Source organism: Carassius auratus, unplaced genomic scaffold, assembly GCF_003368295.1.
Source record: "Carassius auratus strain Wakin unplaced genomic scaffold, ASM336829v1 scaf_tig00033339, whole genome shotgun sequence".
In the NCBI taxonomy this organism is placed as follows: Eukaryota; Metazoa; Chordata; class Actinopteri; order Cypriniformes; family Cyprinidae; genus Carassius; species Carassius auratus.
The window spans coordinates 20,317-47,786 of NW_020526073.1; the positions used below are offsets into that span (position 1 = coordinate 20,317).

Below are 27,470 nucleotides of genomic sequence, written 5' to 3' on the forward strand. Positions count from 1 at the left end.
CATCTTTTTCTTCCACAGTTTTTCCTTATTGTCAACTTTCTGTTAACATGCTTGGATACAGCACTCTATGAACAGCCAGCTTATTGGCAATGAATGTTTGTGGCTTACCCTCCTTGTGATCTGTCTTCTGGACAATGGGCAGAACATAAGTCTTCCCTATTATTTTGTAGCCCAGTGAACCAAACTGAGAGATCATTTTGAAGGCTCATGAAACCTTTGCAGGTGTTTTGAGTTGATTAGCTGATTGGCATGTCGCCATATTCTAATTTGTTGAAATTGTTGAAAATATATATATTTTTTTATTCAGTTAGATTATTTTAATTCAAATAAATGTACTTAATACATAATTTTATTTATTTTAATTATGACAATGTCATATTTCCTTCACAGTAACATTTAAATTGTTGTCTTTCCTTCTCCTTCACAGTAAGACATACTGATGAATCTTACACTGTTAGAGCAGAGATAGTTAAAAGACGCTTGACTCAGGTTCTTCCACTTGAATTGAAGGACGGACCGGCTGTCCTTCGTTTCAAGTGGAAGAGCTTGAGTGAATTAATGAAGCTGATTTGGCTGTGGGTTAATCATCAGAGCGAAGCACGAGCAGGTGGAGAAACTCAGATAAAGATGGCAATTATGCAGCAGTAAATTGGTTTGGCGGAGAGGCTAGAGAGTCGTTATCTGGCCGTTCCAGTGCCACGACTTCTGTTCAATGCAACGTCCATCCGCTGTTTCTGGACCTCGTTTTCTCTTCCGTCGATCTTGTCGTGTCTTCCCGTCCTCAGCTCGTGTTTTCCCTCTCTACGCTTCTTCGGTTTCCATCACTCTTCATTTATTTTAATTGAGCAGGGCTAGTTGTCACAGCTCCAGTGAAAACTTCTCATGGTGAGTTTGTTTTTGTGTGAGACTTTCTGTAAGGACTCAAACCGTGAAGTTTTGGCTTCTAAAAAAAAAAAAAACTCTATTGAACATTTTCACTGTTACTGACACAGAAAAAAAGTTCACAAGTTTTACATGTTCTTTGGTTACCATGATGTCATTCCAAACACATTCAACATTTTTTTCTTTTTTTTTTTTTTTGTTGCTTTATTCTTCATTTTGTTCAGTCTGCTCTCAACTGTATTCAAAATATAATTATATTTTGTAATAAATTTATTTATTTTTATTGTTGGACTGCTCTGTTGAGATATATATATATATATATATATATATATATATATATATATATATATATATATATATATATATATATATATATATATATATATATATATATATATATAAACTAATAAAAATATATATATAAAAATGAAATCTAATTCAAAATATTAACTGAAAGTGTATCAGTGATACTAAAATAAGGTTTCTGCAAGATTTCCTCAACTGTTCGATCTGTTCATCAAGACAGCTTGACTGAAATTGGGAAATATTATTAGATGAATCATACACTTTGATCATGGTCATCATATCGGGTGATCATGTGTTTTAATGCTTTACATTGAGCCGAGGCTGTGTGTATTTGAGGGCACTCAAGAGTTTTAATGGAGCTCAGAGTTCAGACACAGATTCAGACGTGCTCTCCTTCAAGAAATGCTGTTTCTAGTCTATAGTCTTCAGTCCAAGAACACAGCAGTATGGTGAATGTCTTCCTCTCACTCATGTCCGCACACACACACACACACACACTGACCAGATATCACTCACTAGTGTACAACAGCTGCTGCTCATAACTCTTACAGGGATTATTATATAATAGATGTAAAACTGATACACCAAAACATATTTAAATAAGAATCATAAACACCATTATTTTAACTCATTGTAATTTCCCCACTGAAAGAATAATTGTGTGCGGGTGTGTGCGTGTATATTACGGAGTTATTTTTTATTTTCATTTATAATTTTATTTTACCCGTTTATAAAAAACTATTTTATTTCAACTATTTTTGAAATTCAATTAAAAAAAAATGTTTTTCATTTAAAGTTGTATTTCACCCTGTTCATTCCATTCTTGTATTTTATTGTATGGTTTTGTTCTGTTATTCTGTTCTATTCTCAGCTTTCAACTATTTTGCTAATAAAAGTGTCAAAACCTCACAAAAATAAATGCGTTTGATGTATATAGGTGTTGGAGCTCTTCATTGAGAAATCTCGTCACTCTGTTGAGGCTGAAGACTCGCTGGTCCAGTAACTGAACAGACAGGAGGCTCTCTCTTTTCAGACCGGAGTGTGGTTTTGCAGATGGAAAGTGTTTGGGCCGCAGAGCTCTTGTGAAAGTGTTAATGGAGCGCAGGACTGGCCTCTGCTCATCCAGACGTGTCTCTTATGTGTGCTTTGGTTGTGTTTTTCAGGTTCACACTAAGTTCCACTGTCGCCAGGCTCACGCCGCCGGATCAGACACGACCTGCCTCACTTTCTCTTACGACGGAGTAACTCTCGCATCACGAGGAGGTCAGACCCGCCGCTGGTTCTGTCTGTATTAGGACTGCCTATAAGAGACAGTAAAAAAAAAATATATATATTTTATATTATATTTGTTCACAAATAGGCACTAAAAATGCTTAATTTGTAAAATTCATTTTTTAAGAAAAATGCATATATTTACATTATGTAGTGTGAAGTCTGATCTTTCAGAAAACATAAAGGGTCACTGACTTCAATTCTTAAAAAAAAAAAAAAAAAACTTTTTGCATTTTTACTGAACTGTAACACAAATTTCTCCTATGGCGTGACAGCAAAAATTAAGAAGGAAAAAAAATCTTTATATATAAATGCCATTATTTATTATATATTGCTCATTTATTTAATATTAAATTATAATTAACATCATTTTCCCCATGACTTGTTGGACAATTTCAAGACAAACTTTGCTGTCATCCGTTCAAAACTGCTGAGAATACTATTTTAAGATGAGTGATGATTATATCACTCCACACATTTTCTTATTTTTTTTTAAAGATGTTTTGAGATAAAAAAATCTGTTTCTCTTATCTGTGTCGCACCATAGAACATCACGTCACCCTAAAAGACAGAAATGTCAGTTATTAAATTTCTATTTAAATTTGAAACCAACATTTTTTAAACTAAACAAAAATCATCAAAATTCAGTCTCTTAATCAGTGTATAGAAACTGTTCTTGGTTTTCAAACTATTTTCATTAAGATGTTAATTATCTATATTAAATCTAAAAGTTGTTTTACATTTTACATATGGTTTTTAACTTTCCGGCAACACTACCTAAACAGTGAAAAATACTCTTAATTTGATATAAAATGATTCATATGATTTTATTTTATACTGCCCACCGCTATTCTGCATCGACCTTCACAACTGAATTATTTTGTAGGTTTTAAATGCTCAAATATATTGAATCTGTTGGATTATGCTGAATGTGAAAACAAAGTGGACTTGTGTGCAGATAAAAGAGGTTTTGTTTGGTGTGAAGTGATCGGAGTGTGTAAGGAATCAGACTCTGACTAACGCAGACACACAATGATGCTGATTCAGCTCCGATTCGATCGCTCATCTCTCTGTTCTGTGTGTGTTTTCAGGAGACGACACTCTGAAGACGTGGGACATACGCAACTTCAGGAAACCTCTCGCTGCTGTCACTGGCCTGACCTCCTTCTTCCCCATGTAAAGGGAAACTTTTAATACTTCTGTTTGATCAGTCTGACCACTCTCTAGATGTTTTGAAGTCTTCTCATGGGAACAGAGTTCTTTTGGGAAGCATGTCCTGCTTTTCCATAATAATTAATATGTATTTTAAATATTTATGGTAAAATAAAAAATTTATAGGAAATACAAATAATGTGGCAATGATAATAATGTTTAATAGTAATAACAATAATAACAAATTTTATTGATGTTATAAATATATATATTTACACATTCTCACACGATACATTACAATGGACTAATTGATAAATTATTAGCCTGATATTATTTTACCATTGTTCACAATATATACTATACTAATACAATAAATACATACTAAAATGGTCCGTGCAACAGCGGTAAAAAGATACTGCTTCCCCCGAAAGATGAACCTCAAAAGAAGCATACATAGGAAAAACAACAGTGGTCCCAGAATCAAACCCTGGGGAACATCACATACTACAGGGGCTGAAAAATATCCTTTATTCGCAACAAATGTCCTATCCTTTAGAGAGGAGGCAAACCACTCTGAGACACCCACAAAAACAGTTAAATAAACACCATAGCACTTCTAATTCAAGCAAACCTGGATCTGTTTTAGTTTTCAGACATCAAGGCACATTCCAAATGTCACTGGAATTTTTTTTTTAAATGGTCAGCATAACAGTAGTAAGAAATATGGTAATTCTTAAAGATATAATTGAAGGAAGTATATAAAGGGAAAACAACAGTGGTCCTAGTATCGAACCATGGGGAACACGCATACTAAAGGGGCCAGCTTGGAGGAAAATTAGCTTTATTCACAGCAAATGTCCTGTCCTTTGGACAGGAGGCATATCACACTGAGATACCAACACAAACACTTAAACACTATAAGACTTCAGTCTGAGCATTCCCGAATTGGTTTTCGTTTTTGGACATAGAGCAAATTTTAAATGTCTCTGGAAAATAAAATTAAAATGTTCAGTGCAACAGTGGTAAGACTGTTCTCCCCTAAAAGGAAGCATACATAGGGAAAACAACAGTGGTCCCAGAATCAAACCCTGGGGAACACCACATACTATAGGGGCCGAAAAACTTCCTATATTCACGAAAAATGTAATGTGCTTTAGTGAGGAGGTAAACCACTCTGAGACACCCCCAAAGACAATAGCATTTCAAATTCAAGCAGCACTGGATCTGTTTTAGTTTTCAGACATCAAGCCTTCTGTATGTATTTCAGCTTTATATAAATGAATAGTTAAAAAAATATTTTTTGTTAACTATAACAACACTGCTGGGAACCTGTTTATTATGTTAATACTGTTTGCTTAGCATTATGCGTAAAAGCACAGCAGATTGTGAAGTGTGTTGTAAGTCTTTATGAACGTGAAGTTTTTCTCTCCTGTAACTGTGCTGATGGGTGTTTTCTGAACAGGACAGACTGCTGCTTCAGTCCGGATGATAAACTGCTGCTGACGGGAACCTCGGTGAAGAAGGACGAAGGAAACGGGAAGCTGCTGTTCTTCGAGCGGGAATCTCTGCAGAAGGTCTATGAGATTGAAGTGGCCGATACGGTAGGTTTGACACACTCCTGTGCTGGTGTCATGCTGAGAATGATCCATTATACAGCACTGTGTGTCAAGACTTATAATGTTTCCAGATCACAAAACATGATTTGATGAAGTGCAATGAAGTATGGGACAGCTGGGACCATTTTACTAACTAGCAAATTAAGGATTTTCAGTGTTTTCAGTCTGTGATTGGTTATGATGCCGGTCAGCCAAACTTGACTGAAACCCCAGGGTCGTCCACACTTATTTAAATGAAAATTTATTTTATATATACATTAATCTGATATTTCGCTATTTAATAAGTTAGGTATGAATCAGCATGAATTGTCATTGGAAAGAGAAGATTGCTGATATTGCCTAATGTCTCATTTAGAGTTTCACAGAAAAAAAATATATATTTTGATTGTGTTGGATTTTAATCTGGCATATATATATATATATATATATATATATATATATATATATATATATATATATATATATATATATATATATATATATATATATATATATAAATAATAATAATAATAATATATCCGGTTATGTACATTTTTACAGTAACTAGAACTGAGAGCATCCAAATAATATGATTTTCTCTCATAATGGAAACTATGTCCAGGAAGACTGTGGGTCTTACTTGGTAAATGCTGTACTGTTAGGTTACTTGTGCAACTGCAGACACGAAGTGAAAGCCTGTTCATTCGTCCCTATGGAAGTGAAGGGAACGTTGTCTTCCTCCATCCATTTGCTGGAATGACACAAGCGTGACCTCGAGAAGCATCCCCGTGCTCCTAAGAGCTGGATTTGTCTGAAGCGAGTGAAGCGTCTCTTTCTGAGGCACATCTGAGTGACGGCTCAAAGCTCCCCTGGCCATCTGTGATCAAATGTGTTTCTCTCAGTCCCAGCGCTCCAGCTCTAGTCAGAACAGCACAAAGACTAATTCTCTCCATCCCAGGTTGCTTCTTATCTTAAAGCTGACAGGATGGCATAAAGCAGATGTTGGTTTCCAACACACTGAATACATGCAGCACAGAAACCATGGAGCAGCAGCAGTAGCCTTAATCAGAAGTACACAATATTCTTTTTGTGATGAATCACAGACATAGTCCAGCAATCTAAATAAATAAAGGATTTCTGGTAAAGGAAATAATGTTTTGGATTGGTGCATTTTGCTATTAGTGGTAGTTGTAGTATATCATCCTCCTTCCAGTTGTCTTGGAGTTTGTCAGAATGAATCTGCATCCATTGCTCTTGTTAAAGAAGCGCACACATTTTCAAAGATTTCTCATTTAGAGCTTCACAGAAGAATTGCATCCGGTATAATTGTATATTATTTTTATTAATTTGTTTATTTTCATTATTGCAAATTAACTAAATAATTAAAAATGTAATTTCGTGCGTTTATTTCATAGTATTTTATATATAAATTAAACTGACATTTCGTTATTGGTGTATTTTTATTTATTCTTTATAAATATTGCATTTGATTAAATTCTATAATTTTTGTACTGGTAAACAATCATACAAACAATTATATATACACACAAACACATAATTATTAGGTTTATTATTAATTGTTTGTATGATTGTTTACCAGTACAAAAATTATAGAATTTAATCAAATTTAATATTTATTTATACAGAAATCTGCAATAATTAATTGATTGTGTTGTGTTTTCACAAGATTGTTGGTACAACTGTAATATTTTATCTTAAAATAAAAAGCATGTGACATCACCCCTATGTAAATAACAATATTATTTTTCTTTAATATTATGAAGTATTAACTAAGACATTAGGCCATATGTGCGAGTTTCTCTTTTCCATATAATGACGATAAATGCTGATTTATTCTGCCGAACTCCAAAATACTCCCATCATTTATGTCCGGAATCGGTAGAATCACATTAGCAGCAGTGGATGGCTCTTGTTCACTGAAAATACCTTTGGCCCGTCCAGAAGACTAAAGTTATTTATAGCTGACCTGACGAGGAGCTATTTACAGTGTTTATCTAGCGCAAGACGGCTGAAGAATTTAAGTGCTGTCTTTATGAAGTGCTGCACCAGGCCATCCTGTGACAGGAAGAGCTACCAATCATTCAAGTGTAAACACAGGCCGTAACCCCGCAGTGGGGTCGTGCTCTGTGCCGGGACGTGGACACTTCTCCAGGCTGGAAAGAGTAAATACTCCAGGGGTGGTTCTCAGCTTTGCTGACTTTTTCACAAGGTGCAAAAACCAGGTGAGACATGTGCGTCCTCCAGGACGCCTGCTGCTCCCTCTGCATTGGACATTTGGAATGTTGCTTGATGTCTGAAAACTAAAACAGATCCAGTGCTGCTTGATTTTGAAGTGCTATGGTGTTTATTTAACTGTCTTTGTGGGTGTCTCAGAGTGGTTTGCCTCCTCTCTAAAGCACATGACATTTGTCGTGAATATAGGAAGTTTTTCGGCCCCTATAGTATGTGGTGTTCCCCATGGTTCGATTCTAGGACCACTGTTGTTTTCCCTTTATATACTTCCTTCAATTATATCTTTCAGAAGTACAATATCTCTTACTACTGGTACCCTGACCATTTTCAGTTTTATTTTCCAGTGACATTTGGAATGTGCCTTGACGTCTGAAAACTCAAACAGATCCAGTGCGCCAGGGATTGAAGTGATATAGTGTTTATTTTAAGTGTCTTTGTAGGTTTCTCAGAGTGGTTTGCCTCCTATCAAAAGGATAGGTCATTTGTAGTGAATATAAAAATATTTTCCTCCACGTAAGCCTCTTTAGTATCTGGTGTTCCCCAGGGGTCTATTCTGAGACCACTGTTGCTTTCCCTTTACATGTTTTCTTTGAATTACATCTTTAGGAAGTACAGTATCTCTTACCAATGTTAAGCTGACAGTTTTCAGAAAACTAAATTAAATCCAGTGCTTCTCAGATTGAAGAAATATCGTGTTTATTTAAGTGCCTTTGAAGTTTTCTCTGAGCAGTGCTATGGAGCAAGTCGTGCTCTGGACTTGCACAGAAAGACTAAACCTAGAACTAAAATATAAACGTTGTACTAAAAGCTTATTAATGTTAAGACAGAGTCCAGGTGACCTTCATCTCTTCGTCTGTTTTCCCCCCTCCTGAATCCACAAGTGTATTTTTGAGTCTTATTTCATTGCATATCTTTTCACTGGTTTGAATCTGAGTTGGAAAATCCCCTTTACATCAACAAAACAAATCAAACTGTGACTTGAAAGTTATCTTGTGTCTGGTTGCAGTGTAGTTAAATTATTATTATTGTTATTGAATATGATGCTGAAATATCACTCCAGTCTTTGCCATAAGGTCTGATTCACTCACATCACCATTATTATCATTCCTCCTAGTGCTCGTAGAAACATTTGAGCTGCACATAAATACTGTGCATTGTGAGGGTCTGTTTCTCTGGCACATGACGAACAGCCGTAGATGCATGCATATATCGCTATTTTCGACAGTTCACATGTGTTGCTTGTCCTGATGTTTGCTTTCCTTACCCAGGGTCTCTGTGTGGCACGATTAATAGTAATGGAGAGGTCAGATATACAGATGTGCACGATCTAAAACCCATGATACAGTATCTGCAAGGTAATGGAGCGACTAAAGGAGATTACGTTTGTATTCGGCCCAAAAAAGGCTCAGCTGGAAGCACATTTCAGATCCGCAGCCAAATCTTCCAGATCTTCTCTAAATAATCAATTACTCGGCCACATGCCCATAGAGAAGGATTAACCCCGTACATCCCGTTAAGTCAATAAGGGCCAGAGAAACCCCTGCTACGGTCCTGGGGGAGGGAGAGGGTCTAAAGCCGGATTCTAGGTCAGGGAGGCTTAACGCAGTCCGGCTGGAGGATTCAGAAACGAGCCCGGCGCTGAACAGCTGGAGGCTAAGCAGATTTCACCCCCATGTCTCCGCAGGTCTTTCCTGATCTCAACACTGCACACACCGCAAGATCTGTTTGGAAAGAGTTTCTTGGAGATAGCATGATTTATTAAGCTCCTCTTGTGCTGTTAACTCATCTCAAGAGATCATTCTTAAAGTGCATTAGGACTCCCAAAACCTGCTGCTTATTCTTTTGGATTTCCTGTACAGCGTCATTGTTTACTTACGCTCATTTTCATCCGAACCTTTTTTTTATTTTTTTTTATTTTTTTTATGCAGCATGTTTGCATGACAATGTTTATTTTATTTTATTTATTTTTGTAACATTTTTATTAATTTTACTAAAGTATGTTTCTTTGACGATGTTTATTTTATTATTTTCTTTAACTTATTTTCGTGGTATTTACATTCATTTCAATGCAGCATGACAGCGGAGACATATTTCCCCTCATTTTGATCCAAACCTTTATTTTATTTTACTTTAGTTTTTTCTTTTTCTTTTTTTATTGTTTTATTTTGTGGTATTTCCATACACTTTTATTTTCAGTGCTTAATCTGCATGACAATCACGTCTTCTGCTTTCCCATCATTTTAATCCAAAACCTATATTTATTTAATTTTTTTTTTTATTTATTTATTTAGTTTCAGTACAGCATGTTTGCATAACAATGATCATGACTTATCCTTTACACCTTCATTATTCACTTACCCTCATTTTAAATAAATGATTAAATAATTATTACCATATTATGTTTAATATTTCATAATTGCAAACAAATATCACATTCGTTCCACTTAATGATTTTATTAAATTTTTCACATTTATTATTATTTTAGATTATATCATAACATAGAACCTTTTCAATATTAATAATATGTTACTATGAGAAATATACATCAATAATAATAATAAAAACACAATAATAATTACTATTACTACTTCTTCTATGGTTTTAAATGATATTAATCTGCTGTATTTATTTGTTCGTGGGGTTGGACTTTATGTAACAGGCCTTTTTGGTGTTTTTCTAACTTTAATGCTGCTCTTTTGCTCTTGTTCACTATAAAACGTGATCATATAGACATGCATGTGATTGCAGTTATTCAGGAGTCTGTTCCTCCGTCTCTCACACACACACACACACACACACACACACACACACACACACACACACACACACACACTGTCCTGGCAGCGTCCCATTCGAGTCTTTGAGATCCAGATCCAAATATAGTCATCAGGAGATGAGCGGGATGCCTTTGCTTTATGCTGACCTCCCATCTTCTGTTGTTTCAGAGCGTGGTCCGCTGTCTTTGGCATCCCAAGCTGAATCAGATCATGGTGGGGACGGGGAGCGGCCTGGCGAAGGTTTACTACGACCCGGTCAAGAGTCAGAGGTGCAGATGCGCTCAGTCCTGCTTCACACTCTTCTGTTCTTCTGTCTGTGTTTGTTCAGTACTGATTCAGCCGGGTTTGGACGCTTTGAAACTCAACAAATCCACTCCATTAGTGTCGACTGAGAGCAGAATCAATTTTCTGCACGTTTACATCAAAGTCACGTCCTGCACATGCACAAGAAAAGCCTTCACTCTATCTATATCTATCTATATATCTATATATACTGTAGATAAAATGGAACATAAAGTTAAATTAAAATATTAAACCCATTACACTTTCCAGTAGTTGCGGTTGTTTTTACTCACGAATAACTATTTCTACTTGATAAAGTATTTTAGAGCTTGATATGACTGTATTTATAGATATAAATAGATTTGTTATAGAAATTTCCATAACTTTCAAAGATGTTAGTTTGTTAATTTCGGTTTTATAAATCACCTTTAAAATTCCTTTATTTTTCCAGGTTTTCCAAGATCCTGAGAATTCTGCGAAATGTAGATAATTATAATAACATTATTATCGTTTCTTCTTAAACTAGGGGTTATAATATATTAAAATAATTCAATAAAACTATTAAATGTAATGATAACTTAATTCAGCTTTCCATTAGTTTCCATCATGTTTATTATTATTATTATTATTATTATTATTATTCACTCAAATAGCAATTTATACCAGAAAAACAAATATTGTAGAACTCGTCATGACTAGAATATTTATATTTATACCAATAATATGACATTTTAAAAAGTTTATTCATTTTTATGACTTTTCCTGGTCTGAAAATCACACATGTAAATATAATTATCCTTTTTTTTCCCCTCATACATTTTCATTTTATGGAAAACGGAATAAAAAAAGAGCGCTAATATAATTAATTGATATAATAATTCTATTATTCAGATTTGTCAGGATGATTCCCATGAGTTTTCCAGGTCTGAAAATCCATTTGAAGGTGCCCTCATATATTCAGGTTTCCCAGGTTTACAGTTGTTTAGGGAATGACTTCAAATGAGAAATATTGTTGCAGTTGATGTCTTGCTCTTTAGTTGTTTAGCTCGTTTTGAAGCTTATTTTGGAGCTAATGGGCTGTTTGTGTGTTGTTTGTTGTTCAGAGGTGCGATGTTGTGTGTGGTCAAGAGCAAGAGGAAGGAGAAACACGCCGAGACGCTGACACAGGATTACATCATCACCCGTGAGTGTGACCTGCGTAAAATATATATATATATATTAGGGCTGGGACTTTAACGCGTTAATTAAGATTAATTAATTACAGAAAAGAATTTCCCGCATTTTTAATAACTTATCTGGATGAGTTTCGAGAGGTTATTGAGAGTTGGACTTAGTATGTTATGGCCTCTGAAGCAACAGAGAGATGTTTTCTAATAGTCAGGGTTTCCAATGTTCTGAATGTAATTGACAGTATTGTGTTTTACTTAAAAAACACTTTACAGAAGGTTCCAGCACCTATACGCTTCCTGAATTTCTGAAATGTACTATTTCTAAATTGTTTCTTAATATGCTATTGCTACACTTCATGGCAAAAATTGCACTGGTCTGCTAGACTTGGTTGAACAAAAATAAACAATATTTTGTTGCTTAAGCTTATGTATTCAGTCATTATTCAATGGTATACTATAAATCCATGTGAAAAAAATTACTTCTCACTGTTCTCAGGTCAAATATTTATATGCGATTAAAATGCGATTAATTTCGATTAATTAATTACAAAGCCTCTAATTAATTAGATTTTTTTAATCGAGTCCCGGCCCCAATATGTATATATATATATATATATATATAACAAATAAAATCCATCACGGTGTGTGCGTGTGCACACGTGTCTGCTTGTGCGTGTGCGTGCGATTGTGTGTGTGTGCATGTGTTTTAGTGATTGTGTGTGTGTGTGTGTGTGTGTGTGTGTTATAGTGATTGTGTGTCTGTGTTTCTGTGTGCGTGTGATTGTGTGTGTGTGTGTGCGCGTTTTAGTGATTGTGTGTGCGCGTGTCTGCTCGTGCGTGTGTGTGTGTGTGTGATTGTGTGTGCGTGTGTGTGTGTTTTAGTGATTGTGTGTGTGTGTGTGTGCCCGTCTCTGCTTGTGCGTGCGTGTGTGTGTCTGTGTGATTGTGTGTGTGTGTGATTGTGTGTGTGTGTGTGTTTTAGTGATGTGTGTGTGTGTGTTTCTGGGTGCGTGTGATTGTGTTTTAGTGATTGTGTGTGTGTGTGTGCCCGTCTCTGCTTGTGCGTGCGTGTGTGTGTCTGTGTGATTGTGTGTGCGTGTGTGTGTGTGTTTTAGTGATTGTGTGCGTGTGATTGTGTGCGTGTGTGTGTGTGTGTGTGTTTTAGTGATTGTGTGTGCGTGTGTGTCTGTGTGATTTTGTGTGAGTGTGTGTGGTTGTGTGTGTGTTTAGTGTGTGTGAGTGCATGAGAAAGCATGAGTTTGTGTGAGAGAGAGAGTGTGTGTGTGTGTGTGTGTGTGTTTGCATGCAGTGAGTGCTTTCCATCGGATTGTGTCTCACCCGAGGCCCACGATGCCATTAGCACGAGACACACTCAGCAGCCACGCGTTTATCACGAGAGCCTCAGTCGCGCCGAACCTCAGGAAATAGCGATGGAAAATTGAGGTGACGTGAGTCCAGACGATGGACCACTGATGTCCATGTGTCACCACTAACCTCTTTGCTTGATGTAGCGTGAGAGGAATCAGCACAACTCCTGAATGGAAAACCACTCGCCCTTTCCTCGTGACCCCGCAGTCAAACACACACACACAGAGGCATCATAGACGCACTTTATTTGGGTTGTGTGTGGGCACTTTAATCAAGAGTAAACACAGCCCTGTTGCAGTGAGGAGTGTAGTTCTCTGTGTTGGTGTGCTTCATGTGATTGTGCTGTGTTTCATCAGCTCACGCTCTGCCCATGTTTCGTGAGGCCCGGCAGCGCAGCACCAGGAAGCAGCTGGAGAAAGACCGACTGGATCCACTCCGATCACACAAACCTGAGCCGCCCGTGTCCGGACCAGGTGATGTTCCTGAACCCTCACCGACACACATCCATCAGTCTTTCTCTTACACATACATGTTGACAATCAACTTTTTTTTTTTTTTTTTTATTTGGGCCCATATCTAAAATTAAATTTAAATTAAATCGATGCATTTAGCAGATGCTTTTATCCAAAGCAACTTAGATTGCATTCAGGCTAACATGTGTTCCTTGGGATTCGAACCCACAACCTTGGACTTGTTAACACAATGCTCTACCGCTTGAGCTACAGGAACACTATTTTGTGTTCAGTCTTATTCTGCACAATATTTCCACTGTTAAAAAAAATGTTGCATCCCTTAAATTTGTGACTGAATGAAAGGCTCAAACATTTGCTAATGAATCATTATTTGTTATATTTTTCTTGAATCTTTATCAATAACGACAAACCAACATTAGTCCAGTTAGTTCTGAGATATTAAAATAAATGTCTGTCTGTCTATCTATATATGTCTATTTATATAATAAATATGAATTTACATTATAATATTTAAATATATATATATATATATATATATATATATATATATAACATTAATAATAAAACAGTATGAATATATATTAACATTTTTAATTAACATTGATTTATGAATCAATTATTTTATTTATATGTAGCTTTTCATTTTTATATTAATATAAATAATATTAATATATATTTTTATTTAAATATAATATAATTATAAACTCTATATAAAATATTGTATATTAAACATTAATCAATGAATTATTTCATTTATACAGAGTATTTATATATATTTTTTTATTTTTACTATATTATAAATAATAAATATTAATATATATTTATCATATTTAAATATGATTATGAATATAAAATGTGTCTGTTTCCACAAAAAATAATATATAATTTTAATTAATATAATTTTAGATTCTTCATATATTTATAAATTAATTAATACATTTATTCATAAAGTCTTTTTAAATTTAAAGGAAATTATATGAATATATTTTTATAATATAAAATATAATTATGAATATAAAATGTATCACAGTTTCGACAAATATAACATAAAATATATTAATATATATTATTTCACTTTGTATATTGATTTATAAATCAATTTAAATATAGCCTTTATGTGTTTTATTTAATGACAATATATTTATAATATAATACATGATGTTATAATTATTAATATAAAATCATCAGCTATACCACTAAATTAGTACATTATTATTAATAAATTAATAATTTATAAATAATTTCTAGAAAAGTACAAATCCATTTTTTATTGTATTGACACCTCCCAAGTTTCATTACCAAGAATCACCAACCTCACAATAAATAAGCCGAAATGGAAAAAAAGTTACGTAATCAGAACAGCAGTTACTTTGTTTGCCATGTATCGAAAATTAAAATATTAATAAAATTAATAAAAACAGTCAAATCCAAATATAGAATATTAATAATCAAAAAAGACACATTTGTGTTTTTGGCAAACAGTGTTGATCTTTCTTCTCCTGCGTTATATTCTTCATGTGATTAGTTTGAGCAGCGCCCTCTACTGTACAGACCTGCATTTACATTTCCTTCAGCCTGAGCCACATTCACTTCACTTTTAATGTGAACAGGCCTTTACATTTGTAAAAGAAGAACTTTATTATATCTGACCCAGGAGCAAAAAATCATTCCTAAGGGTCAATTTTTGGAAATTGAGATGTATGCATCATCTGAAAGCTTAATAAATCATCTCTCCATTGATGTCTGGTTTGTTATGATCGGACAATATTTGTAAATCTGGAATCTGAGGATGCTAAAAAATCTAAATATTGAGAAAATCATTTTTAAAGTTGTACAAATGAATTCTTAGCAATGCATATTACTAATCAAAAATGAAGTTTTGATATATTTACGGTAGGAACTTTACTAAATATCTTCATGGAACATGATCTTTACTTAATATCCTCATGATTTTTGGCGTAAAAGAAAAATCTATAATTGTGACCCATACAATGTATTGTTGTCTATTGCTACAAATATACTCCAGAGACTTAAAAACTGCTCTTGTGCTCCAGGGTCACACAAATAACAAGGAAGTAAGCCCTTCCCAGATTTAAAGAGTAACTCAAAAGTATCGTATCACATTACTTTACATAAAAAGTAGTAATGCAACATTGTAACGCATTGCTTTAAAAAGTAACTTTCCCCAGCTCTGCCTCTGAATGTGTGTGATTCTGCTCTGATCTCTTCTTCTGTCCCGAGCAGGTCGAGGTGGTCGTGTGGCGGCTCACGGAGGGACACTGTCCTCTTTCATCGTCAAAAACATCGCCCTGGACAAAACTGACGATAGCAACCCGCGCGAGGCCATCCTGCGTCACGCCAAAGAAGCGGCTGAGAACCCGTACTGGGTCGCCCCGGCATACAAAAAGTAAGAGAGACACCAAACAGCATACAGAACACAGGAACTTAAGACAGAATATCTGATTAGTTTACATTTATTCATGTTTGTGTTCATATTTCATTTTTTTTAAATGTCCTTTTCAGATCAGTTGTTTTTAACACTTTCTTTTTAAGCTAAAAGCTAGTTTTAGTCGTGAATTGTTGCATTTACGTTTTAATTTTTTTATTTTTCAGGTTTGTTTAGGTAATTTATTAAAGTACTTCCATAATTTTTTACAAACAAAATAAGATTGTGTTTTTAAGTTAATATTGACAATGTATTTCACAAACACTTAATATGAAAAATTCATCGTTTTTAAATAAAACGTCATTTTAATCATACTTAAGTTCGTAAAATTTTAAAATAGGTTTATATTTATATATTTTTTTATAAGAATTACAGTTATTAAAAAAAAGTTTTTTTGAAAGATTTTTTTACTTTTTAAACCTTTTACATTTATTTTAAAAGCTTTTCATTTATAAAATGTTGTTTACAATTATTTTTTCACTTCTTTATAATATTCCATATACAAAAACAAGCATGTCCATAATTTCCATTATTCTTTACAAAGTAACACACTCAATACAATTTAAAATGTACTTCAAAATAAATATATATTTTAATCTTTCAATCGTTCACCAGTGCATTTTGAACAGAATTTAAACAATTTTTATTGGTCATTTTCAGTATTGAATTGATTTGTTACAATCGACGTTTTTCAACATTAGCCGCCCTGAATGGGTTTCTCCACTGAGCCCCGGCTGATGCCTGATGGGATTGTTTTATGTGCAGGTGAGACAGGTGTGAAGACTGAAGCTCACCTGACACCTGTGTGTCACACCTGAGCTCACAGATCACACACACCATGTTCTTCAGTTACACACAGAGCTCTCCGTCCCAAAATAACATCATTACATATCATTATGGTTTATATATTATAGATCATATAGTTATAGCACTTATATATCACTGCTCTTTTTGTTGATTTTTATTCCTTCCATTGTCCTCATTTAGATAAAAGCATCTGCTAAATGACTTAATGTAATTCATTCATAACTCAAGAATTAGATTTGGAAATATATTAGTGACCATATACTGGCCTTGGCTGTAGTTATGACTGTTTTAATGATCCGTTTTAGTCTGATTCCAGATTTTTATTTAGTTTTCTAGTTTTATTTATCCATCCATCCCCAAAATGTGCTTTTAATTTCAACAATGGATTGTTGGTTGCATTTCAGCTGATCAGTCCGTGTCAGTTATTAGTTAATTATAGTTCATAGAGAAACAAGCATTCTCAAAAAGATTTGCGAACAAAATACCCGATACTTTTAAATTTAAAGATTGAATTTATAAAACCATTTGATAATTTTTTTTTTTCATAATTTGAAGAGGAGCCGATTGTTTTAAAAATGTTAAAGATGTTCTTGATAAAGACAGTAAACTGATGCTGTCAGGTGTGTGTTTGTGTAACTGGATCTGAGCAGAGCTGATTACTGCAGTAATGATCCTGTTACTCTCGTGATGATCGTGTCGTGCTGCTGTAATTGCCTTCTTCAGGTGTCCACACACACACACACACACACACACACACACACACACACACACACACACTTTGACACTCGAGATGCTGTGGTGTGAATCCAGGTCAGCGCTGTAGTCTTTTTCTTTGTACTTCAGCTTCATGTTTCAGACCAATCAGAGAGAAGACATTTCACGTCTCAGATTCATCTCTGGGCTGAATTTAAAAACAACCTTTTTTTTTTGTATTCAAGTAATTTTGTTGTTTGTTCTTGTCTTTTTTATAATTTTTAGTTTTTTTTATATATATATTTATCTTTATATATTTTTTATTCTATATAGTTTTAGGTTAAACATTTTGGTTGTTAATGACATAAAGCTGATATAAAATACAACAAACAAAAATTTGAAATGTTGCCTTGACAAGTCACTGAAATAAGTTTAAGTTTACGAATTGCAAAGTTAAAATAATAATAATAAAAATAAATTAAACCTTAATAGTAATATTAAAAAGCCTGAAAAATCATATACTGAAATTATAAGGATAAAACGAATTAAAAATATTAATAAAAACTGTAAGAGCTTATAAATAATTAAATATAATAATAAAAAAAGTTTTTAACGATTTCTAGTTGTTAATAATAATGCTTTATTACGGTCATTCTGTCTTTTTTTTATTTATGTAAAAGTGTTTTAGATCATGTTTGAATTGATAATTGTGATCGTCTGTGATAATCGGGTTACAAGATATTTGGATACAGATTTTTTTTTGGAGGAAACTAAATATTTAAAATTGATATATCAAAATTGATTAGTTTAACCCAAGCTAAAGAATAATATTGATTTCTATAATTTAATTTGATAATTTGATCAGATATAACTGCAGTCCAAGATTATGAGATGCATTATTTGAATGCTTGGCGAAAGAGATGCATCTTTAATCTAGATTTAAACAGAGAGAGGTGTTTCTAAAATGGGAAATATGATTTTCAAAAGACAAGTTGCTGTCTAATATAACACCCAGATTTTTGAAAGAAGAGCAAGTAACATTACATCTGTCTAGCTGCAAACTGTAATCTGCGAGATTCTGTGTACTGTTTTTTTTTTTTTTTGGTCTAATAAGTAATATTTTACTAGTAATCTGGTCTCGTTGAGATATAGTTGAGTATCATCAGCATAACAGTGGAAGCTAATCTAATAATATTACCAAGGGGCAACATGTATATTGAAATTAGAAGGGGACCTAGGACGGAGCCTTGTGGCACTCCATATTTTACTGATGATAAATGAGATGACTCCCCATTTAAATAAACAAAATGGTAGCGATCGGACAGGTAGGATCTAAAGCATCTTAGAGCCTGCCCTTGAATACCTGTATAGTTTTGTAATCGATCTATGAGTGTGTCATGATCTATGGTGTCGAATGCAGCACTAACATCAAGTAAGACTAGAAATGAGATGCAGCCTTGATCTGACACAAGCAGGTCACTTGTAATTTTAACAAGTGTGATTTTTGTGTAAGTGAGAGAGAGAGAGAGAGAGAGAGAGAGTGTGTGTGTGTGTGTCTGTGTGTGTGTGTGTGTGTGTGTGTGTTTGTGTATATTTATTCGTGTGTGTCTGTATTTATTTGTGCGTGTGTCTTTGTGTATTTAGTTGTGTGTGTATTTATATGTGTGTGTGTGTGTGTGTGAGAGTATCAGTGTCCCTCTGTGTCTCACAGCAGATGTTGTATTTTAATCAGTGATCTGACTGAGAGTAGGGAACTGGATTAATCTCCCATCATCCTCTCTGTCAGAGGGCCGCAGATCATGTTTTGTGTTGAGTGAGATCTGAAGGTGTCTCACGATGTGTTTTTCTCTGACAGAACGCAGCCGGACCCGCTGTTCGCCGAGGAGGAGGAAGAAGAGGTTGACGAAGATCAGCCCGAATGGAAGAAACGCAAGATCTGAGGAGATTTCCTCTTCAACTCTGAGTTTGAGGAGTTCAGAGGAATGAAACTTCTGTCCGGATTCTCCCACACACTTCCCAAACCTTGTGTCTGAATCTGAGCAGAAGTCTTTTTGTTGTAGTTCTGGTCTTTTTTTGCTGAATGTCATTTACAGCTCATACAGATGATTCATTATTGTCTGATTTCATGTTTTGACTGGCTTTTCTTTTGTATTTTTGTCTGTTAGATTACAAATAAACCTTTTGTGTGGCCTGTTTCTCGTACTAACACTCTTTTCTGTCTTTTTTTGGTATCATCGGTTGAAAAGCAAAAACATTAGACATTACATTCGGTCAAACTTTAGTAAATAGAGTTGGATAGTAATTATTTTTTGCTCAGTAGATGCACGTATTGTTGTCAGACGCTCTTGCGTGTAAACATGGGACGTCACGCTATCACAACACATTCCTTTCCGTTGAATTTCCTGTGTGTTGCTCCCGAGCGACTCCTCGACTTCCCCATGAGTCACTGCGCTCTATAAATATTTATTTGAAAAAAATCTTTCGATACTTTGTTTGTTATTAATGCTCAAGCTCTCCAGGATCTCACTGTGTCTGAGAGAACATTTGTGTTCTGTTGATTAAGTATTTAGTGTGATTTGGTATTCTAAATTTTTTTCATTAGCAATTAATGTATTTTTTCTTTTTTTTTATCGTTGGTGAGTCACATGAAAAGATATTCATGTCATACTTCACTGCATAAAAAATATAGTTTTTACCTGTTAATATATCATATAAGTACTTGTTTTACTATCATTAATAGCTTATTTAAATTATATAAATAATTTGTCATAATTACCTATGAATTAAACACGTGTGTGTGTGTATGATCATTTTTTTTATATTTATCCCGGATAGATAAATATAAAAAAAATTATCTTCAAAACTACTATAATTATTATTTCGACATTTATTCGTACACTGAACGAGAACCGTTTCTGTCAGACGCATCTGATTCGTGAACCGAGGAGCTGATGATACTGCGCATGTGTGATTCAATGTGAAGCAGACCGACACAGAGCGTGTCTGAACTGATTCTTTTGATGATTGATTCTGAACTGATTCTGTGCTAGTGTTATAAGCGCGGGTAAACCGAAGGCTTGAATGAAGGGCAGTCATCGCAAATGACATTACATCGAGCGCAAAAGAACCGGGGAACCGTTTTTTTTTTTTCAACTGGTTTTATTTGATCGAACTGTTGGAAAGAACCGGTTCACTTGAGCACCTGCTCCTTTTCCCCTTAAGTGCCCTTTTGTCAAAGCAAAATTTCCTCGAATTTTTTTTTTAATAACATTCCCTTTTGTGAATGCCTGCCTACGCCCAATCATAATATTAGTACAATTTATTAATAATAATTTAGCCGTAAATAAAATTACCGACATGATGACCTTTCACCTTACGACGACGACCTCATCCAATCATAGACAGTAAAAGAAATGGACACAGCGACCCCATTGGAACTCAACTGAGACAAGTGAAGCCCATTTTTTGTGTTTTTAGCACTTCCGTTTCTGACGCGCAGACTCAAGCTAAGCTTGACGACGTCAGTAACCTGTCTGACAGATGTAAATCTTCTAGTAGCTGTGCGTGCAAACTGCCATCGTTAATCTTGCAGAGACGGCGAGCTTGAGCGGGGAGTTCTTTGTCGTGAGTGAGCAGGAGTAAGTATTCTGATTAATTATTTTGTATAGTATTTCAAAATGTAACGCCAGTACACCATATTAAGTTAATTGTCTGCGAGCTTCTCCTCCTGTCTGTACGGTAATGCGACAGAGAGCCGAGTGGTTGTGACGCAATCATTAGCCTATTTTTTACAAAAACTGTTTCTACGGGGCCATAATGTAACATAGAAGGTAATGGAGCCCTTTATACATTGTCGTGTATCTTTAGAAATAAATAATGGACAAACAGAGTCTTTAAGCGCCTCAGATGTAAATTTATTCGCTGTCAAAGTGACGCCAGAATGAATGGGAGATCAATGGGATGCTAACGCAAGTGAAGTTCTGCTACAAGATGGCGGCACCCGGTCGACTTCAACTTCCGGTCGACTTCCTTGCCGCCTGCATCCAACCGGGACGATTCCTCACGCGCATTTTTTAATTGCTAAAGGATATTTTCAACACCGTGGCAGCTGGTAAGTGGTGTTTCATTCTCAGCGAAGTGATTTTGGTGTTTATTTACTTATTATTATTTTACAAGAACGATGTGATGTGAGAACATGCAGATATGTTGTTTATATTGCTGTGTGTAGCCTGTAGTGTAGAAGTAACAGTAGCGTGCTGTTTGAGGGAGTTTCACAGGCATCGAGGAGTCTGGTCTTTTTTGTGTTATTTGACTAAATTATTATTATATTACAGTACTTATTTATTTTTTAACACACAGAGTGCCTTAAAAATAATTATCACAATACTGGTAAGGCTTATTAAGATATTCTCATTCTCTGAATTATCATTATAAAAATAAAAACAATTCAGAAATGAATTAAAATATATTAATATTTTAAATGTGACGCAATTTTTTTTTCTACAATAGCAACAGTGTTTACAACAGTAAGACCACTTTAGCCTGTAAACTTAATAATATCTCTCTGGAAATAAATGTAAAAATATCAATGTCAATAAAAAATGCATAATATACCTGACATCAAAGTGCAGTGTGAAGAATATGAATAACACATGTAGCCTGTCATTTGTTTACATTGCAGAGGTGTTCAATTTCTAGACAACAACAACAACTACAACAGTAATAATAATATGAATCACTATATTCCAGTGTATCAGTTTTTTATGTTTTGTATGAATATTTAAGGTGGACTTATTGATTAGGTGAAAGAGTAGTAGTGATGGTTAAAATAGATTAATGCTGAAATAGTAAATTGAGCCTTGTTCCTAGATGGACAGAGAGTGGAAAGTAATAGATCAAATGAGGAGATGGAGATAGAGGAAGAAAAAGAGGGAAATGTAGAGGCACAAATGACCGAAAGAGAGCAGGTAACAGCAAGCCAGGAGACAGAGGCTGGTGAGAAAGAGGAAAATGTAGAGGCACAAGTGTTTTCTATCATTTTTACTATAACTGCTGTTCTTAATTATTCTGTAGAACAGAGAAGAAAAAGCCATCAGGTTTCAGTTTCTAATCCCAAAGCTATTATTATTTTAAACGTTAAATTGTCTTCTCTATTGTTTCTTTTTCAAAACTGCATCAGAGCATTTGCTGCTGTATCAATACATATTCATCCATATCGATACGCGAATCAGCTTGGAATACATCACATTATATATATCTGTCACGAAAACAAATTCCTCGTATGTGTAAACATACCTGGCAATAAAGCTCATTCTGATTCTGATATTGCTGTATTGATATTTTGAACAGCACCATTTAAAGCCTTGTTCCATGTACCCCTTTTATACTTTGAGCACCTGCCCCTCCAAAGGTGTCTGCATGGCCCTGTTCAGAGGGACTGTCAGCCACGTTAAAAAAGTTAACCGTTTAAGTCATTTGTTGATTCATGCTTATTGGTGATGCAAACCATTTAAAGCGCCAACCCTTTAAAGTTTGAGCATATTGTTTGCAAACTGCAATTGATTAATTAATTAAAAACAAAGTAGTTGATATGCTGTGTTGTTTTTGTTGTTTAGTAGCAGTAATATGCAGTTATTAGCCGTGTCCACTGTATTTTTTGTTGGTTTTCATGAGACCCCCTTTGAAATGACCAGGACCCCCCCATTGCACCCCCAATCAAAATTGTCTGGAGCCGCCACTGTGTGTATATATATATATATATGATCTTATTATCTATAGTTTTTTTAACATTTTTATTTTTTTGATGGCAAAATTTCTGATGATTATAGTCTAGTCTCTAAAAAACAAAGCAACAAAATTCTGAATAAAATCACAGAGCGTGCATAACTAGGGCACATTATTAATGCTGATGCAGCTTAGGCTTTTTAAAGAAGGTGCATAACTGAAATGCTCCGATTGTAAACATCTACTTTTAGATGAGTTACATAAGTGCACATCAATAACGCTCGGTGGATGAAGATGATGCCACGGCTGAAGAACGAGCTGCTGCTGCAGTAGATGTGGATTATGTGACTCCGCTCATTACAACCGAAAGGAATGTACCCTCTGGCTAACCTACAGGACGCTTTTGCTTTTCAAAACACGAGACGAGATCTTGAAACACTATCGTTTCTCAGAGAGCCACTAATGCGTTTGAGTTTCCCTCCGCTTCAAGCCTCCTGTGCCCAGAGTCTGTCCTGCAGGGATGTCCAGGGATTTCCCAAGTTTTCTGCCGTGTTATCGGATAGCACTCGGAATTAATAATCCTCCGGATATCTGCAGCTGCGAAGCCCTCGAAAGCAAATCATCTGGCGATCAGAAAAGCGTGGCGAAGAGTGAAGTATCCCAGCTTCCCCAGCGCCGGGGTCTAATCCTGGGGCCTATTCTGAGTGCTGGTGTCAACAGAGTCCGTTATGGGAATGTGGGAATGCTGGAGCAGGTGATGTCACCGAGTGCTTTGGTTCGAGGCGGCGCCTGTCAGTGGATCGTATATCTAGGGCTTGTTGTCATGTTGTTCTCAGAATCACAGACTCTGGAGGGTTAACTCTTAGCTTTAGGTGTCCTGGCTAAGCATATAACCCTATCAGTTTTTCATGTTGCAATTTAATAGCTAATGCTTTTATCACGGTATTTAAATGTAGTTGCAACAAAGTCACAGACTTTTACATTAACTGTTCCCTGTTGCATCGTCAAGAAATGGCTTTAAACACTTCTATTCCATCTTTATTATAAAACGGAGAGTTCCGGTCCTTGATTCTGATTGGCTGAGACATGTTGGAAGCTGTTGTAAAATACTCTACAAACATACACCTTTGTTTACTTCTGTGTGTTGCTCGGCAACCACTTTGTAGCAACCACAACTGTTTCCGGGGAATTATATTGTTTGGCGGAAGAATACTGTTTTTATTCATATCGTTACACTTTATTTGCTCGGTGTTATTGTTTGAAACCTTACTGTGTATATGGAATAACCATTTTATAAAGGCAATAATCCCCGTGAAGCTGTGGTTTACAGTGAATTTTATAACCGATAACTCCGCTTCGCGTCGTGCCTAACAATGATCCCTAGCTGTTATACATTCACTGTAAACCACGGCTTGATGGGGATTACTGCTTTATTTGACCCTCCACCTCTAGAACTCTATTTTAATTATATTCTTTAAAAATAAATTAATAACTCCCTTTTAGATTTGCACTGCTTGTTTTCTTAAAAAAGATACTAGATTCTCTAATCTTTTTGTATTCTTCTATTCTATCGTTCAATCTATTATTCCATCCATTTATTGTTTTTATATAATTCCATCTTATCCGTCCATCGTTCTGCCTATCAGTTCATTCATACATCCATACATTATTCTTTCTTTACATCCATCTGTCCATTGTTCTGTCATTTCATCCAACCATCCATCTGTCTATTGTTCTGTCCATCCGTCCGTCCTTCAGTCAGTCGGTTTATAAATCTGCATGTTTTTGGCAGGTGTTCTGCAGGTCTTTCTCTGTATGAGCAGCTGAAGAATTTGCGTGATTTTCCTGCAGATCCGTCCTCATACGTGCAGATCCGTTCTGGATCTCAATCTGTCTGAATGTTGGATCAGTTTTCTTCTGGTCTGATCGGTGACACGGACACAGAGAGTCACTACACTTCTTCCCAAACCTCTGCAGCCCTATGGAAACATTTCCACAGAGTGCCTACAGTAGATTTACTGCTCGTCTTTTACAGCCAGCGTTTGTTTACCATAGAATCCTGGGCCGCTGTTCAGGAATGCATTAGAGCCGAGCGGGACGGATTCCGACTCTCCGAACCCTGAAATGTCTCTCAGCACGCCTGAGCTTCAGCTGACAGACAACTGGTCATCTGAAAGCCCTTCACTAGGATGGACTTCCTACTGTAAATGTCATCGTTTTTTGTTGTAGTTGTTGTAAATCTAGCCATTAACAGTGTGTACTAGTGTGTGTGTGTGTGTGTGTGTGTGAGAGAGAGAGAGAGAGAGAGAGAGAGAAAGAGAGTGAAATGTTTTAGATTTGAGCTTAACTAGTAAAAGGATTTTACATACAATTCTAATCATCATAATATAAATGTATAAATGTCCTTAATTTATAATAACATTTTTTTACTAGTATTTATTTTGCCACATATATAAAATAATGTTGTAGGTCTGAGCATAACTACATTAAAGCACAACTTGAATATATATTAAATATTATACAAATTAAGTGTTTCATTTTAATTTCACAGTAATCTGAAAAAAAAAAAAAAAAATATATATATATATATATATATATATATATATATATTTTTTTTTTTTTTTTTTTTTTTTTTCAGATTACTGTGAAATTAAAATGAATATATATAACCCTGGGTTATGCATCTTATTTGAGTGCAATTTATATAAAATGAAATACCAATGGTTAAAAGAAAACCTTTGGATGAACGGTTAATGTATAAGATTAACTGTTCTTTTATTTTAAACCTCGTGCATTGATGTATGCAATCATGAACGCACACAAAAGCATGATAGAAACAAGATTTATTTTGTAAAAAGTTATAAAATGAATATTGTACAAAAATAAAGTCTGTAGAGAGCTTTGGTTCAGTAACACAAAACAAGACAAAACGTCTCACAGGACCGACGAACACTGCAGGACGGAAAATGAGTTTCAGCAGACATTTGAACTCTTATCTTGAATGTTCTCTTTCGAGGAATCCACGAGCGTGAGTTACACGCGCAGAAGCGTGATGCATCAGAGCAGAGGAGTGTTTTCTCTTACATCTGCGACTCCAGAGCACGTTTATCATGATTACGCTGGAACCGCTGATGAAATATATCCTGATAAAAGAGGCACCTCGTGCTTTACAGAGGTTTGGCCTAAATACTTCTGAAATGGGGGATTTGTTCAGGGATCATAATGCAACAGTAAAGCCCAAAGTATAGTTCGGTTTTTATGCGCACCGTTCACACGACGCATATTTCTTAAAAAAAAAAAAAAAAAAAACCTACACGCTGTGCTCAGTTCGCGCATTCACATTAATTTTGTTTTAAACAGTGTCAAAACTGTCTCTAGTTGTTGTTTCACAGTAGAAAGCGAAACTAAAGAACCTGAACAACAACAACAGACGGCCGCATTGAGAAGCGCTTGCATGAGAGAGACGATCTTTAGTTGAAAAGCGTATAGAAACATTTTTAGCGCTTATAACTTGTGGAGAGAAACAGCGCAGACGCTGCAATAAGATGTTCATTGCCTTCTGTCTTCCCTGTGTATATTTCCACAGCATTAACATAAGATCTTACGAGTTTATGAATGAACAGCTTGTTTTAAAATATTCCCCTCACTATCATCCGTATCCACTTTGACTGTGCAAATGTGCACGCGATAACTGTATTTAACACTACAAGAAGTAAATCAATGTCACCAGCGAATTATTCTTTAACGGTGATAAATATCCACCTTATTTTTCCTGTAAGAGAATTTGTAAATATTATGCGTTTCATCCATACAATAGTATGTGGGGAAGATGGATTATGCGTGGTTAGTACACAAAAACCCATAATGAATAGTTCTGAATTAAACTTTTGTAGGCTAGATTATTTACGTCAATTACTAACACACTGGTTTGTAGTGCAAACACTTTTACCGTTAAATGCACATTGTTATTCTTCTCGTGATTTCTCACACATTCACATAAAAATGTCTGTGTTAAGGTGGACAGAGCTACCGCAAAGATGCGTATAAAAACAAAGTATACTTTGGGCTCAATGCAATGCACAGAAAGGTCCTGTTCACAGTCGAAGACCCAGATTGCTCTACAAAAACTGATCCTGTTTGAGAAGTTTATTTCAAGTCGGTTAGAGCAGACAAAGCTGATTTGACAAATGGTCTTAAACAACAGGGGTCCTGGTACAGATTAATGTGTAAACGGCCGGTTTGACCTCAGCAGTCGCTTCTGACCAAAGAG

General features: G+C 35.2%; 1 protein-coding gene across 1 annotated transcript in view; it reads left to right on the forward strand.

Moving 5' to 3' along the window:
* LOC113081195 (WD repeat-containing protein 70-like) overlaps nt 1-19,682 on the forward strand; it is a gene marked incomplete at its 5' end in the record, with an annotated part of 39,735 nt that extends 20,053 nt beyond the window's left edge. The window contains 8 exon segments of the mRNA XM_026253269.1: nt 2,352-2,451; nt 3,552-3,636; nt 5,075-5,213; nt 10,407-10,507; nt 11,624-11,703; nt 13,414-13,530; nt 15,775-15,937; nt 19,332-19,682. Of these exon segments, the coding sequence (XP_026109054.1) occupies nt 2,352-2,451; nt 3,552-3,636; nt 5,075-5,213; nt 10,407-10,507; nt 11,624-11,703; nt 13,414-13,530; nt 15,775-15,937; nt 19,332-19,416 (870 nt within the window).
* Between the last annotated feature and the right edge of the window lie 7,788 nt (nt 19,683-27,470).